Source organism: Pleurodeles waltl, chromosome 3_1 (assembly GCF_031143425.1).
Source record: "Pleurodeles waltl isolate 20211129_DDA chromosome 3_1, aPleWal1.hap1.20221129, whole genome shotgun sequence".
Classification (NCBI taxonomy): Eukaryota; Metazoa; Chordata; class Amphibia; order Caudata; family Salamandridae; genus Pleurodeles; species Pleurodeles waltl.
Genome location: NC_090440.1, coordinates 1,953,681,537 through 1,953,694,069, shown reverse-complemented (window position 1 = coordinate 1,953,694,069; position 12,533 = coordinate 1,953,681,537). Strand labels below are relative to the sequence as shown.

General features: G+C 43.7%; 1 protein-coding gene across 1 annotated transcript in view; it reads left to right on the top strand.

Moving 5' to 3' along the window:
• The first annotated feature begins 206 nt into the window (after positions 1-206).
• Positions 207-12,533, top strand: part of LOC138285842 (uncharacterized) — a 33,274-nt gene continuing 20,947 nt past the window's right edge. The window contains exons 1-3 of the mRNA XM_069226274.1: positions 207-415; positions 646-1,005; positions 9,775-9,879. Coding sequence (XP_069082375.1) covers positions 706-1,005; positions 9,775-9,879 — 405 coding nt within the window. The 5' untranslated portion in view covers positions 207-415; positions 646-705. The remainder of the gene's footprint in view (positions 416-645; positions 1,006-9,774; positions 9,880-12,533) is intronic.

Below are 12,533 nucleotides of genomic sequence, written 5' to 3'. Positions count from 1 at the left end.
TTGACATCACATGCACTCCATCTTTAACATTTTCACATCAGCTCCAGGCACCTAAAGGGATATAGAAACATAGTATCCATACAGCTCCCTGCCCTGGCCTAGCCTAACCTAGCCTATTGATGGAAGTCGCCGAAACATACTTGCAATTTCCGCAGTACTCGACGTGACAGGCAGATGGTGGTATAGAACCGCAGATCAGCGTGTACAGGGCTCCTCTTGTTCCCCGTAAGACCTCGTTCCTCCTTGTAGGCGCCTTGCCGAGTTTCCGGTTATGCTTTCGCTTTAGTGGTTGTGAGGCGCGCGTATGCAGCATGCGGAACAAGATGCACCTCTGCAGGCTCAAGAAGGCAGTCGTCTGTAGTGGAGTTGATACCGCCAAAAATACTTGATATGTGGAAGAGCTCTCACTAAAAAGGTATTAATTGCTGCGGCAAAATGATTTAGTATGCTTTATGACATTGTTCAGAAATTATTTAAAATAATGTAATGACCTTCAAACTATTATGAGTGTTCTACATAAAAGTGAACCAAAATGCTGTCAATTTTCTAGAAACAATTGGGTCATTTTACACATTCGCCACGTAAAACATATTTACATTCGGGATGGGCAATGCGTATACTGCTAATAAAGTTTGCTTTGCACAGGGCGGTGGTATCCTGTCAGAGCCGTGCCAGGATAGCGTTGGGTCTGCAGGTCAGCCAGGCATGGCCGAAGCTGCAGACCCCCGGCGCTGGCAGACCCTGGAAGACCGGAAGCACTGCGGGCAGAACCTGTATTACCAGCTGTACCGGCAGACCATGGACCATCTCCCTCGTGACGCCCACCGGTTCTGCGACCCCGAGCTGCCAGCGGCCAGGAGGAAGGAGCTGCTGCGCCTCCTCAGGGGCCTGGATAATGACTTAAGCTGCCAGCGCCTACAGATCCTCTTCGCCTTCTCCGTGCCCTGCCCCGAGGCGCTACAGCTCATATCAGACGTGGGCCTTCCAGTGGTGTCTGCAGGAGCTGTGAGTTTTTTTTTATCTACTGTTTCTTAAAGTGACACATGCTGTTTTACGACTCTCCCAAATAGTACTCAATGAATGAATTTTACATAACTGATATCATATGAAGCAAAATATAGTCAAAGACAGTTTTAACAACATTCAGCCGGTATCTGATATTGGACGTTGTAAAAGCCACATGATGGGATCTTGACTGTCTGCTTTAGGGGCCCCTTTAGATTCACAGTCAATGCAACCTTGCCTCTGGCATAGTTGACCCCGGAAGAAGTTGGCAATAAAGCACACTGAGTAGTTGGAGAGTGGATTAATGGAATTTGCTTGTTTCGGTTTGCCATGAACGAAAGTTCCATTCCCATCATGTAGATGATATTCAGATCATTCTTAAACTAGATAATAGCAAGGTGCACACTTCCACATTCCTTGTGCATGGAGGCTACCCACAGATGGATTCTGGCAAGTTAGTGTGAACTGAAAGGGCACAAAACTGCAGTCCTGATCCTCAACCACTGTGCTCCCCTGGACTCTCTCTTTGCCCTTTACCTTGCCACTTGCTTATCCGCGACCTATTTGTGAATCGCAAACTGTGTCTGAGACACTGTTGTACACCAGGTTTTGTGACTTGCAAATTGAGAATCGCTAAATATCGCAATTCGCGAGTCATAAAACCTGACTTTTATACACAGGGCCTTAAATGTGTTATATAATTCATAAACAAATGTAAGGCATGACAATTGTCGTCTTAATTTTAAGGTTGGAGATTTCCTAAATTCAGTTCAGGCCATTCATTGCACTTGCACTGCTCCCACAAATCTATCTGAGGACACTAGCTTAATTTTTAGCCTCCCATTTCAAATCCCTTCAAATTTACATAACGCTTTAAAAATGTTAATCTTATATTTTGCTTCTTTATTCATATACCCCTTATAGATATTTTAATATTATTTAACTTTCTAATGAATTGTGGAACCCCTTAGTAAGCTTTGCGGGCCAACAAGGGTCCCCAAAACACAGGTTAAGAACCACTGGTCTAGTGTACTGATCCCCATTTCTTGCTGAGATTCCAGATCAAGTCCACAAAACTGCATTCATAGTTTCTCTTCACTGGTTCTCTGCTAAAAGATGCAGCCTAAATCATTCTGCATTATACCCTAGACCTACCTCACGTCCCCATGCAGGACCTGAGACACTGCTCCCCACTCAGCCTCTTTGTCCCACGTGCTGTGCCGTTTGAAGGGCTGGGATTGTGGAACAAATGTACTTCAAGGCCTTTTGCATGGCCGTCCCTACTGGTAACCCCAGTGGAGTTCTCCAATTGTAGTGCAAGAAACGTATGTGGTACCTTAGGGCCACCAAAAATGGCTGGTAATCCTGCATTTCAAGAAGGCACAAGCAGGGCTTTTCATTCCCAGCCTCTGTGGAGTGGAACACTTTGTTACCTTTCCAGAGACTACTGAGGACTATTCAGCCTTCAGGCAGAATCTTTAAACACATCAGTTCCTGGCCAGGCTCAATGCTGTGTATCAATTCACCTCACCGCATTTCACATATTTCTGGGTCTGTTCAGTGCCATGAGACCTTTATCTAACAAATTGAAGGCTATATGAAAATGCTAAAACTACATGGCAATTTGCTATCAGACTGGGGTTTTAACCTCACTATTTTGGAATAATTTTAAAGGCAGCTCTAATGTCTTCAGAGACTGTCCAAACTGAATTGAGAAGACCATCTCTCAGTCAGTCTTTGTGAATCATTATTCAAATAAGAGTGAGAGGAGAATGTCCCTAAAGGGCAGTCGTCTCGTTTCCTCAAAATAACAATCAAATTGCAGAAGAAGGAGAACGACCACATAACCTGATCTACTTCCCAACCCCAAAACAATCATAAGGCAATTGTTTAATGTTTTAATGTTTAAAAAAGGACCCTCGCCCACATCAAACTGGTATTGCACACACCATCATTCGGTCCCAACCGTAAGCCAACAGGATGGGGGGAGGGTGGGCTTTTATTCATTTTAATTTGTTAGGGATCCTGTAAAGGAACTTTGAAATACCATTTTAATCCCCTCCATATTCCTTTATTTCTAAGGGTATCAGTGCTTGATTAAAAACAGTAAATGACGTGTTTGGCGTTTCTTATTACCCCCACGTCACTTTAGGTGGACTTGTTTCAGCTGGTTCACTTTCTGCCCTTTGGGTCTCCCAGCTTTCCTCATGGACCATGTGGGGCCCTTCACTCCGTCAGACCATATCTCAGTGAGTCTTTACCTGATGCACACTCACTCCTCACGCGGCTCGCTCACGCTTACAAACCAACTCTTTCGGTTGTTGCTTGCCCTTCCGCTGATGTCTCTGGAATTACCTGGTGTGTCCACATAGGGTTTGCAAAGTAAGAGCCTCATAGGAGAGAGCAGGCGGGCAGAATCTTCATCACACTTACTCGAATGGTATCCCATTCAGGAGAAGGCAGGACTGGACTAGATGCAGATGCCTGGGGAATCAGTGGAAGGGCAAGCAACAACTGAAAGGGCAGATGGCATGAGATGTTACATATGCCCTAGAAATTTCCTGAAAATTGGTGTGGTTTCTTCTACAGCCAGTATAGTTTTCTCTGGGCAAGGGGTGTACACAAATTAATCAATGACTCTGTGTCTAGAGCAAAAAAAAACTGGATATAGTGTGCAATATTGCCTAGACATCTCGTCATGTTGAAGAAATTAGCTCATGTTTCACTTGAGTCTGTGTAATGTCTATTATTGAGAGCGGCAGATTAGCGCATTCTTCCTGTATGTGAGGAATCCCATGTAACTAGTTTCACTAAACGATTTTAGAATCACCATGTTCTTCTCCACTTAGTAAAGGTATTGAACCAAAGAAAAACAATTTTGTTCTGTAATTATTCTAGAGGAAGCTACAATTAATGATTGATCCAATGAACATGGCGGTAGGCTACCACTTCTATACTCACTTATAACTTCCGATATCATTAATGTCAGTTCCTTTCAATACACTTACGAATTCCCCCTACCTATCACCTCTTCCATTTTGTAGAAGACTTTCAGTTACCTGAACAGCATTGTTTTACTTGGGGCTTGTAGTGTTAATGTCTAATTTCTATTAATGTCACAATTTTTATTTTAAGTATGCAATGCAGAGTGTCCAATGTAGATCCAAAAAGGCCAGAATCATTTTCAGAATAACCACTGACCACATAGATGAGCTCCATTTAAATTCACTCTGTGAAAATGTAATCTGCATGGATATACCTCAAAATCACCTGTGGATGTACCTCTCCTGAACCTGGTTGGGCACCCCTTCTCTGGTATAAAGGCAGGTCACATCGAGCACCCTCATCAGGGCCAGCTTTAGCACTGGTGGCGCCCGGTGCAGCAATCTTTTTTGACGCTCCCATCCCATGACCACCTCCTCAGATTCCCTCACTACCACCCACCCTCATCTCTCCATTGTCCCTCTCACATACATGTGATTTGTTTTAAAGCACTTGTAAAGGCTGGCTTTATTAATCCACTTGGGTATCCACATAAAATGTAGTTCTCTTCTTTGCAGCAGGCATGTTAACCCTCTGCCCTACTTTATGGGGAGTCAAATCTGCCCTGGACAAAAGGCCGAGCTCGCCCTCTAGCAAGAACATTAATCACAAAAGTTATCTGGACATTTTAATTGCTTCCTGAAGGCTGGACGCACAAGGAACTTTTCAGCAGGTGCTTTTAAAGCTCAAGTTTTGTAAGTTATTGCTAAACACAGCGCCCCCCTGAGGTCAGCCCCCCCCCCCCCCCCCTTGCCCCCACCCAGGTCAGCACCTAGTGCGGCTGCACTGGTCGCACCGCCCTAAAGCTGACCCTGTCTTTCATCCTAATTCTACATTGAATGCCACAGCCGAGGTGTCAGATGGCACCACCTTAGCAACAAGCAGCAGATGAAAGTTGGGACATTGGTCCTGCAACAAATCTCAACTCTTAGTGACAAATGTGTTGCTGTGGTGCAGTTATGTGTTTATGGATGCTTTAGCTGTGTTGTGACTTTGAAGCTGGAGCATTCATACAGCTGATTAAATAGAAATTAAGTTATGAGAAACTAGTCAGGCAAGTATTGTCTACATAAAATCAGGAATGTTGTAAAGTGCTCCTTTTTGGATGGTCACCCTCTCACTTTTTGCCGTCAGATGCTGTGGTTTTTGACCTGTTAGTGTACTGAGGCCTGCCAACCAGGCCCCAGTACCAATGATCTTTCCGTTAAAGTATATGTTGAATTGCATAGGCCAATTGGCAAGCACTTTACCACCCCTGTAAGTCCCCAGTAAATGGTACCCAGGGAAAACGTGGTAAAGGGGGTACCAGGGCTGCAGCACTGATTGCGCCACCTTGGGTACCACAAGTATAAGAGAGACTTCAGAGCTGCCATGTCAGCCTGCTGCTCGAATGAGACTGTGCCCACACCAGGTGCAGGCAGACTCCCTGTTACTGCCCATGGACAGGTCAGTCACCCATAAGGCAGTCCTCATCTAGCTCAGAGGGCAGCGTGCACGGTTCTATGTGTGAGGGCATATGTGCAGGAGCACATACGCCCCCATGTTGACATTTAAACTGCAATGGTGGCCCGAGTAACCAGCAGTCCATTGGATAACATGGGCTGGCATCTGACCACTGCTCAGATGTTCAGCCCTGCAATGGCCCATCCGAATCCCGTCCTGCTTAGTATCAAACGCTGTATTTTTAACCCTGAACATGATGCCTATGTTTAGGATTGAAAGCAGAGGACCAGGTGGCACCCTTAAAGGGTGCCCACTGAGTTACCCAGTCCTGTACTGTTTTGGTGGGCTCTCCCGAGCCGCTGTCGCCACAGACAGAAGTCTGACCTCCTGCTGGTGGTGCTAGCACCTTGGCAGGACGTAAGAGGAAGGGCCTGGGCAGGAAGGAAGACACACCTCCTCTCTCCTAGGCTGGCTAGTGAGAAAAGCATCAGGGCGGTGAGCCTCAAAGGCTTTCCCTGCCTTTGATGTGCAAGCAGTTGTCCCCCCAGTGGAGGACAAAGCCTTCCTGCCCTGCCTGGCCAGGCAGGCAGGAAATTAGATATGCAGAAGGCGTCCACCTCCTTCAAACTAGCCACACCTTTGAGGGTGGGCTAGGAGGTCTGCACGGCCAAGAAAGGGTTCTGTCATCTTGGCAGACCCCTAGAATAGTGGGTTCTGGGTAGAAAGTGATGTACTCCTCACAGGAAGTTGTTACTGCAGGGGCGGACTAGCCGCAGGGAGAGTAGCCAATTGGCCACTGTCTCTCACACTCTGAAACACCCCCTAAACCAGGATTTAAAGGGCTCCCCTAGCACCAGAACTTAGATCGTACCTGGATAAGCAGAAAGAAGCACAAAGGGACGCCTGCACCAACAACAGAACCTGTACTCCAGCCCCAGCACGAAGAATAGGACACAGAGTGACCTGCGGAGACCAGTACTGGAACCGTGTACCTGGGGTGTGCTAATGGTGAAAACTCATTGTTCCCGACCAGAGGGACCCCCCTGGACACCAAAACCTCAAGGAAGACTCCTCTGACTGGTGGCACCAATCCCCTGCGAATTGCAGGAGTAAAGAATTGCTAAGGATGAAGGACTGTGACCTGACAGGCTCTAAGTTCCTGAGCCCAAAGAAACTTGGTGTCCAGCATCTGAGAAGCGGAAGTGAGGCCCGTGCCAAGTTTCAAGCCTCTACTCCCCACTAAACGCCCTCCAGCCACCAGAAAGCTTGAGGACCACCCTGGCACTACCAAGGCTTGTTTGTCGCTTGCACGGAAACAGATGGTCACACAACGTTCACCGACTCCAGAGCAACCCCCCAACATAGGGACCGACGTTGCAAATGACCCCCCTCCTGTGGGTTTGCAGCCTGATGGAAGTGACTTCGACTGGAGCAGCAAAGCAGATTTTGCACAACGAGCCCGGTGATTGACAACTAGGAGCTACCTCTGCATCTGGAGCCACCGGACCTCTACATCCAAAGGGTAGAGTGTGAGCCCACCCCCAAGACAAGTTTTGAATGGATTGCAAAATGCACCAGCCACTGCGGACTGTTCAGCACCAAGGACAGCCAAGTCACCTCTGCAACCGGACTCCCTGGGCAATGTAAAGGTAACAAAAGTTTGACTGTTGACTCTTGGTCTAGGTCCCTGCAGCACCTTAAGTTCCCGTGGGTTCACCGGAACCCACCCTACAAGTGCCCGAGTGCACACTGCTATTTTCCCCATTGACTTCAATGGAAGCTCTTTAAACCTGCAAAGTACTGTCTTTTTTAAAGACTTAAAAATTCACAACTCTGATTGTACAAAAGCTACAGAGTTGTTTTGGTGTCTAAATTAAGATTAAAATCTAATCTATTTTTCTAAATTGGTGTCAGATTTCTGTTGAGTCGTGTAATTTATTTATCGGCCATGTTGGTAATGTGAAATGTTTTACACATGGTCCTCTAAGTAGCCTGACTGCTCTTTGCCACTCTACCAGGACTGAGCTAGGGTTTACTGAGAGTTACTCAGAGGTCCGCTACTGGGCATTGTGTTGTTATTCCGTGGTAAGACTACCTAGTTATACCATATAATACCTTCACCTTGCTGCAAGGAACTACTAAAAAAATACATACAAATTACAACTTTGAACATGGCAATTCTACATTGAAATGTTTGGAGATATATGATTCCTTCTCAATACACGAAAAACAATAACATAATGAAGAGTTCAGCACCGATGGAAACTAGGTGCCAAAGGTTTGAGGCTTGCAGAATTTCTAGAAGTTGCTGTTGATGACAATCTGATATTTTTCTAGTTTAATATCTATCAGTAAGTGACTGAGCTTTTGTCCCAATAAAAAATACTTTTGGATCATTGTCTATTTGATTACCCAGTACCACCTTTGCTGTGCTTAGAGTCTGCAGAAATGTATCTTATTGGATCAATTGCATCATACATGCTTTGTATCTCCTTTTCACAATTCAGCTGTAAACCCAGGCGAAATGTTAGACAGTTTGATTGGTGTATAATATCAATTGATGATTATTATTATATTTTTTAATTTGGCCTCCATCTGCGATATTAAAAGTGTGTACTTGGGGATGTCTTACCGTAGGTTTCCACTATTTATTTGGTTATAGGTTTGTATAGCAATCAGTGAAGTTTTGTAGTGCTTATCATGGATGATCCCTTAGATTATTCCATATGCTTCTGTGCAATGTATCTTACCATTATAATTTTAATATATGTATCCCCTAATCCCATATCTTATTGCCATAGCTATAAACACCCAGCTCATCTGTTCAAAAATGTTTTCACTGTCAAGGGAAATTAGGAGCATTGGTATCCTTTTACCTACTATAATTTTCTACTAGATGAGTAGCACAACCAATATTGTTGACGGTTTGATGACCTCTTATAATTCATAGTTGAACTTGATCAAAGCGGTTAGGGAACAGGTCCTCTTAATATTTTTACTTACCCATTGCAGACTTGGTCTAGTAGTTCATGCAGGACATTTCCTTTAGGAGCAGAACCAAGTTTGATTCGGATATGGTTGGTCCCTCTCTGTGGGAGCACAGTGAGCAAAAAAAAACGATGGACTGGAATGTGGTCTACAATTGGCTGAGATCATTTGATTTGTTTTCCTCTAATATTTTAGCCAGATTTTTTTGCAGATTTTTAGTTCACGAGTGCACTAGATCTATATGACACGCACTCATCAGGGTCTTTTGGTTTCAGGAATTATGGATATCTTAGCCTCAGTCACGATGCCAACAGGTATGTTGTATTTACTTCATAAGTGTCCCCAGTAAGGACATCTTGGCCCCCAGCATTAAGTTTGAGGGTGGATACATCTTGTTTAGCTACCTCTGTTGATGTGTTTACTTCAGATGTGTTTCTATGGATGCCTGTACTTTGCAGGAACCCTGCATTGTTTAGTTAACAATCTTGTGCATTGAGCTGTGTACCATCGGCTGTATACTTTGGGTAATAGAAGTCTTTAAAAATGTTGTCTCTCTTTTTATGTCCGTATCATTTTAAACAGCATTGTATAGTTTTAAAAGTGTTTAACTGGAAGTCTTGTCACCAAGTTCTGCCTACTTTGTTCCCATTTTTGTGGTCTGACTTCACAGTGCAGCTGTCGCCAGACAATTATGTGAGACTCACAAGAAAAGTCGCTTTAGTTCTGCCGACGTATTGGAAGTCAGCTGTGCATGTCTTGGCAGAAGTTGTGTGCTTCCACCAAAATAGTGCCGGCCCTCCACACAGTAGGGATCATTTTGTTGATCTAACTGCCTAAGTTTGAACTTTCAGGGGCACACACATGACATTGTAATGCTTTTAAAGTGTCTTAGCCAACTAGATAATATATGGTGTTTTTCTGTGGCAGCACAGATGGGGGGACAGCAGTCATTAACCGAAATGGATTTTTAGTTCCGACTTAATCTTGTAACTGTCATCTGAACTTTTAACCTACACCAATATTCTTCTACAGTTCTTTGCTTCCACACAAAAGCATATCCATTCTCAAGCTATCTACGCATAATGCTTCAAATTACCTTACACCATTCCTTTAAATGCCAGTGCTTGCCTTATACTTTTTGGAGTAGTACTGCTAGAGATTCAGGACTTCACCTTTTTGCATGTAGCTTCTGAAGGAAGCTAGACGTGTTCTGGAGGCACCACGAGTCACGTCTCTGAAAGTCGATAGTATATTTTCTCTATTATAATATTTGCTGGCCTTGTTGCCTTTTTTCAGGGAACTGGTTACTGGGAGTTCCTGCTTCAGAACCGTGGTGTGGACGTGGTGGCGTTTGATGAAAATAGCATTTATCCACAGGAAATGAGATACACAGAGATGATGGTAAGAGGCCTCATGTTGAGTGTTTTGTTTGTCCATACGAGTGTGTATTAATAGTGGTTTAAAGGGTTAGACATTGCCAAGTCTCACCTACCAACACTTCTTGTGTATTCAACTGAGAGTACTGGGCCTTCTTACCTTTATATTGAGTTACTGCCATTTCTTAGCATGAAAGCTGACACTATTAGCACCATGCATTCCATATTTATTATATGTAAGACATTGCCTCACAAAAAATCATTTGAAGGTGAATCACTGGGCTTCACTCAGCATGCACAAGTCCTTACAAATTACCAATTGGCCAAAATTAATTGAGGAAAGGTTGCTTTAACCCTTGTGCTACTACTAATTTTTGGTAGTGTATGATTTATGACAAAGTAAGGGAAGGCAAGGAAAATGTGTGAATCTCTTTCTTGTTTCAGAAATCGGTTGCAAGGTAGAATTCTTAACACTCAGCTTTTAAGGAAAACTTAAACTAGATGTTTGGGTGACAGTAGATTGTACGAGAGCCTTGGGGATTTGTGTGGTGATAACCATTCATAACGAGTTGTACTACAATAACGTTTTCCAATAACATAATGCAGTGGGGGAGAAGTTAGTATCTCAGAAAATTCCAAGAGAAGGCATGGAACAGTAACTTTGGAAACCTGACTATGAATTAAACATTAACTGGGCTGCATAGGCCTACTCAAGAAGCCATTTGTACGTATTAATGTAATTTACACTTGCAGATGTCTTTATTGATGAGTGGAAATTAAATTTTGCAATTCACAAAACATGGATTTGTATGTTTTATTTACAAGTAATATGAGCTCCTAGGTGGGGAGCAGTTGTGCCAAACCAGAGATGTTTTTAAAAGTCCTCCTACCTTGTGACTGGCAGGTAGGGTGTGGAGGGAGGAGTGTCTCCATAGAGAAGAGTATTTTCCCTCTGAGGTATCTGGACACACAATTGCTTTAATATGAGGTCATGATCACATTGCCCGTTTCACACCGTGCACAGTTACCTATGCAGAATGGCTTCACATAGCTGCAGATGGAAATTCCTAAACGTTTTCAAGCAGTGCGTGCCATCTATCCATGAATACTCTTGGAAACGTTTGTGAATCAGTTATATGAGAAAATCAACACTGAAACATTTGGTGTAACCTACGGGTGTAGATTTTCAGATTACTCTGAGAACCAGGCATCTGCTTTAAGGCAGACTGGTTGCTGGTTAAACAGTCAAGGATCAAACTCCTAGCAGTTTTTCTCAAGAAATCAACATGCTTTAGGGGGCTGGAGGATGTTAATGGGGTAGTCCTTTCAACTTAAATTTACTGTTTATTGTGGCTGATCATATAGACTGGCATAGCAAGGGTCCTCCCTCCAGGCTGGCTCCAGAAGCCAAGACCACACACCTTATTCTTTACTTCAGCCTACGCTCTCATGCAAGAAATAGGAGACTGCATGTATTTGTGATCGCTGCAGACAATGTTTTGTGGCAATATTAGGGAAATCAACAGTAAAAACTGGCCCACTAGACCATAAAATAGGCCAACAAACAGTCCACAAATGGCACACACCCTGACCTGTCAGACCAGCCCTTCTTGCACGGCCAGATTGCCCTATTGGCTAATCTAGTCCTGCCTACTACACAGTTTTATAAGAGACTCAATTATCTTTTAATCCAGAAATGTATGTCCGTGTAGTGGCTGTCCAGAGAATTGCTTCTCTAACCTGTTGAAACCAATGCATTGCGTGGCAAGTAACACATTTCTGGATGCGTAGAGTACCATACATACCAACAGAATTGATTCAGGCGGAAGACAATGTTCTCAGCGCCTGGATACCCTCACTGATGAAAAGCAGCGCTCTACAAATCCTCCTTACACTAAATTACATATAAGCCCAAAATGGCTTTATTTTAGGTGACTCCCACCTAAAAGCTCCTCCTCTTCAGTGTAACTCAATGGAAGAAATCTATTTTACCGTTTCTTTTTCAGTTTTTTTTTATTTACCTCCCAAATCTCCCTCTTAGGTTCAAAATGTTGGCATATATGCAGCGTACATGCAAGTGGTTCACCAGCGACAATTATTTTCATGATTCACGTCTTTCCAGGAGCATCAGACAAAAAATTCTAATTTGGACCTCATTTTCACATCCTAGGCAACGTTTTTGTGGGTCTTCTTTGGTTGGCATCTTTCCTTCTACTTATTTAATGTCTATATTAGGTGATTTCTGGTCATTATATTATTTTATGAAATGCTATGTTAAGTGTATTTGTGTAGCATACAATTCACCTGGCAGGGAGGAAGCTGGTGCTTAATCAGAAGGTGTGTTATTAGCTCTTTTCCAACAATCACAAATAGCAATAAAAATCATTGGTAGTCCAGGCCAAAATGAAGAGCTTCTATTATGCTTGTGCCACAATTCATGGTTGCTAGAACAGACTGTAATTCAAAAAAGAAGGGGGACAGGGAGATTAATGGTCCAGTGTACAACCTCCCAAATGTAGCCTATGTAACTCATATAAGGTACACTGTTCCAACAATGAAAGAAGAAAACACAGGGAGACTCTCTTATCAGGGGCAATAGCACTCACACATCCGATAGGATGTCAAGCTTCATCACTGGGCATGCTCCTCGTCAGACCGGCGCTGCAATGTCTGACGGGC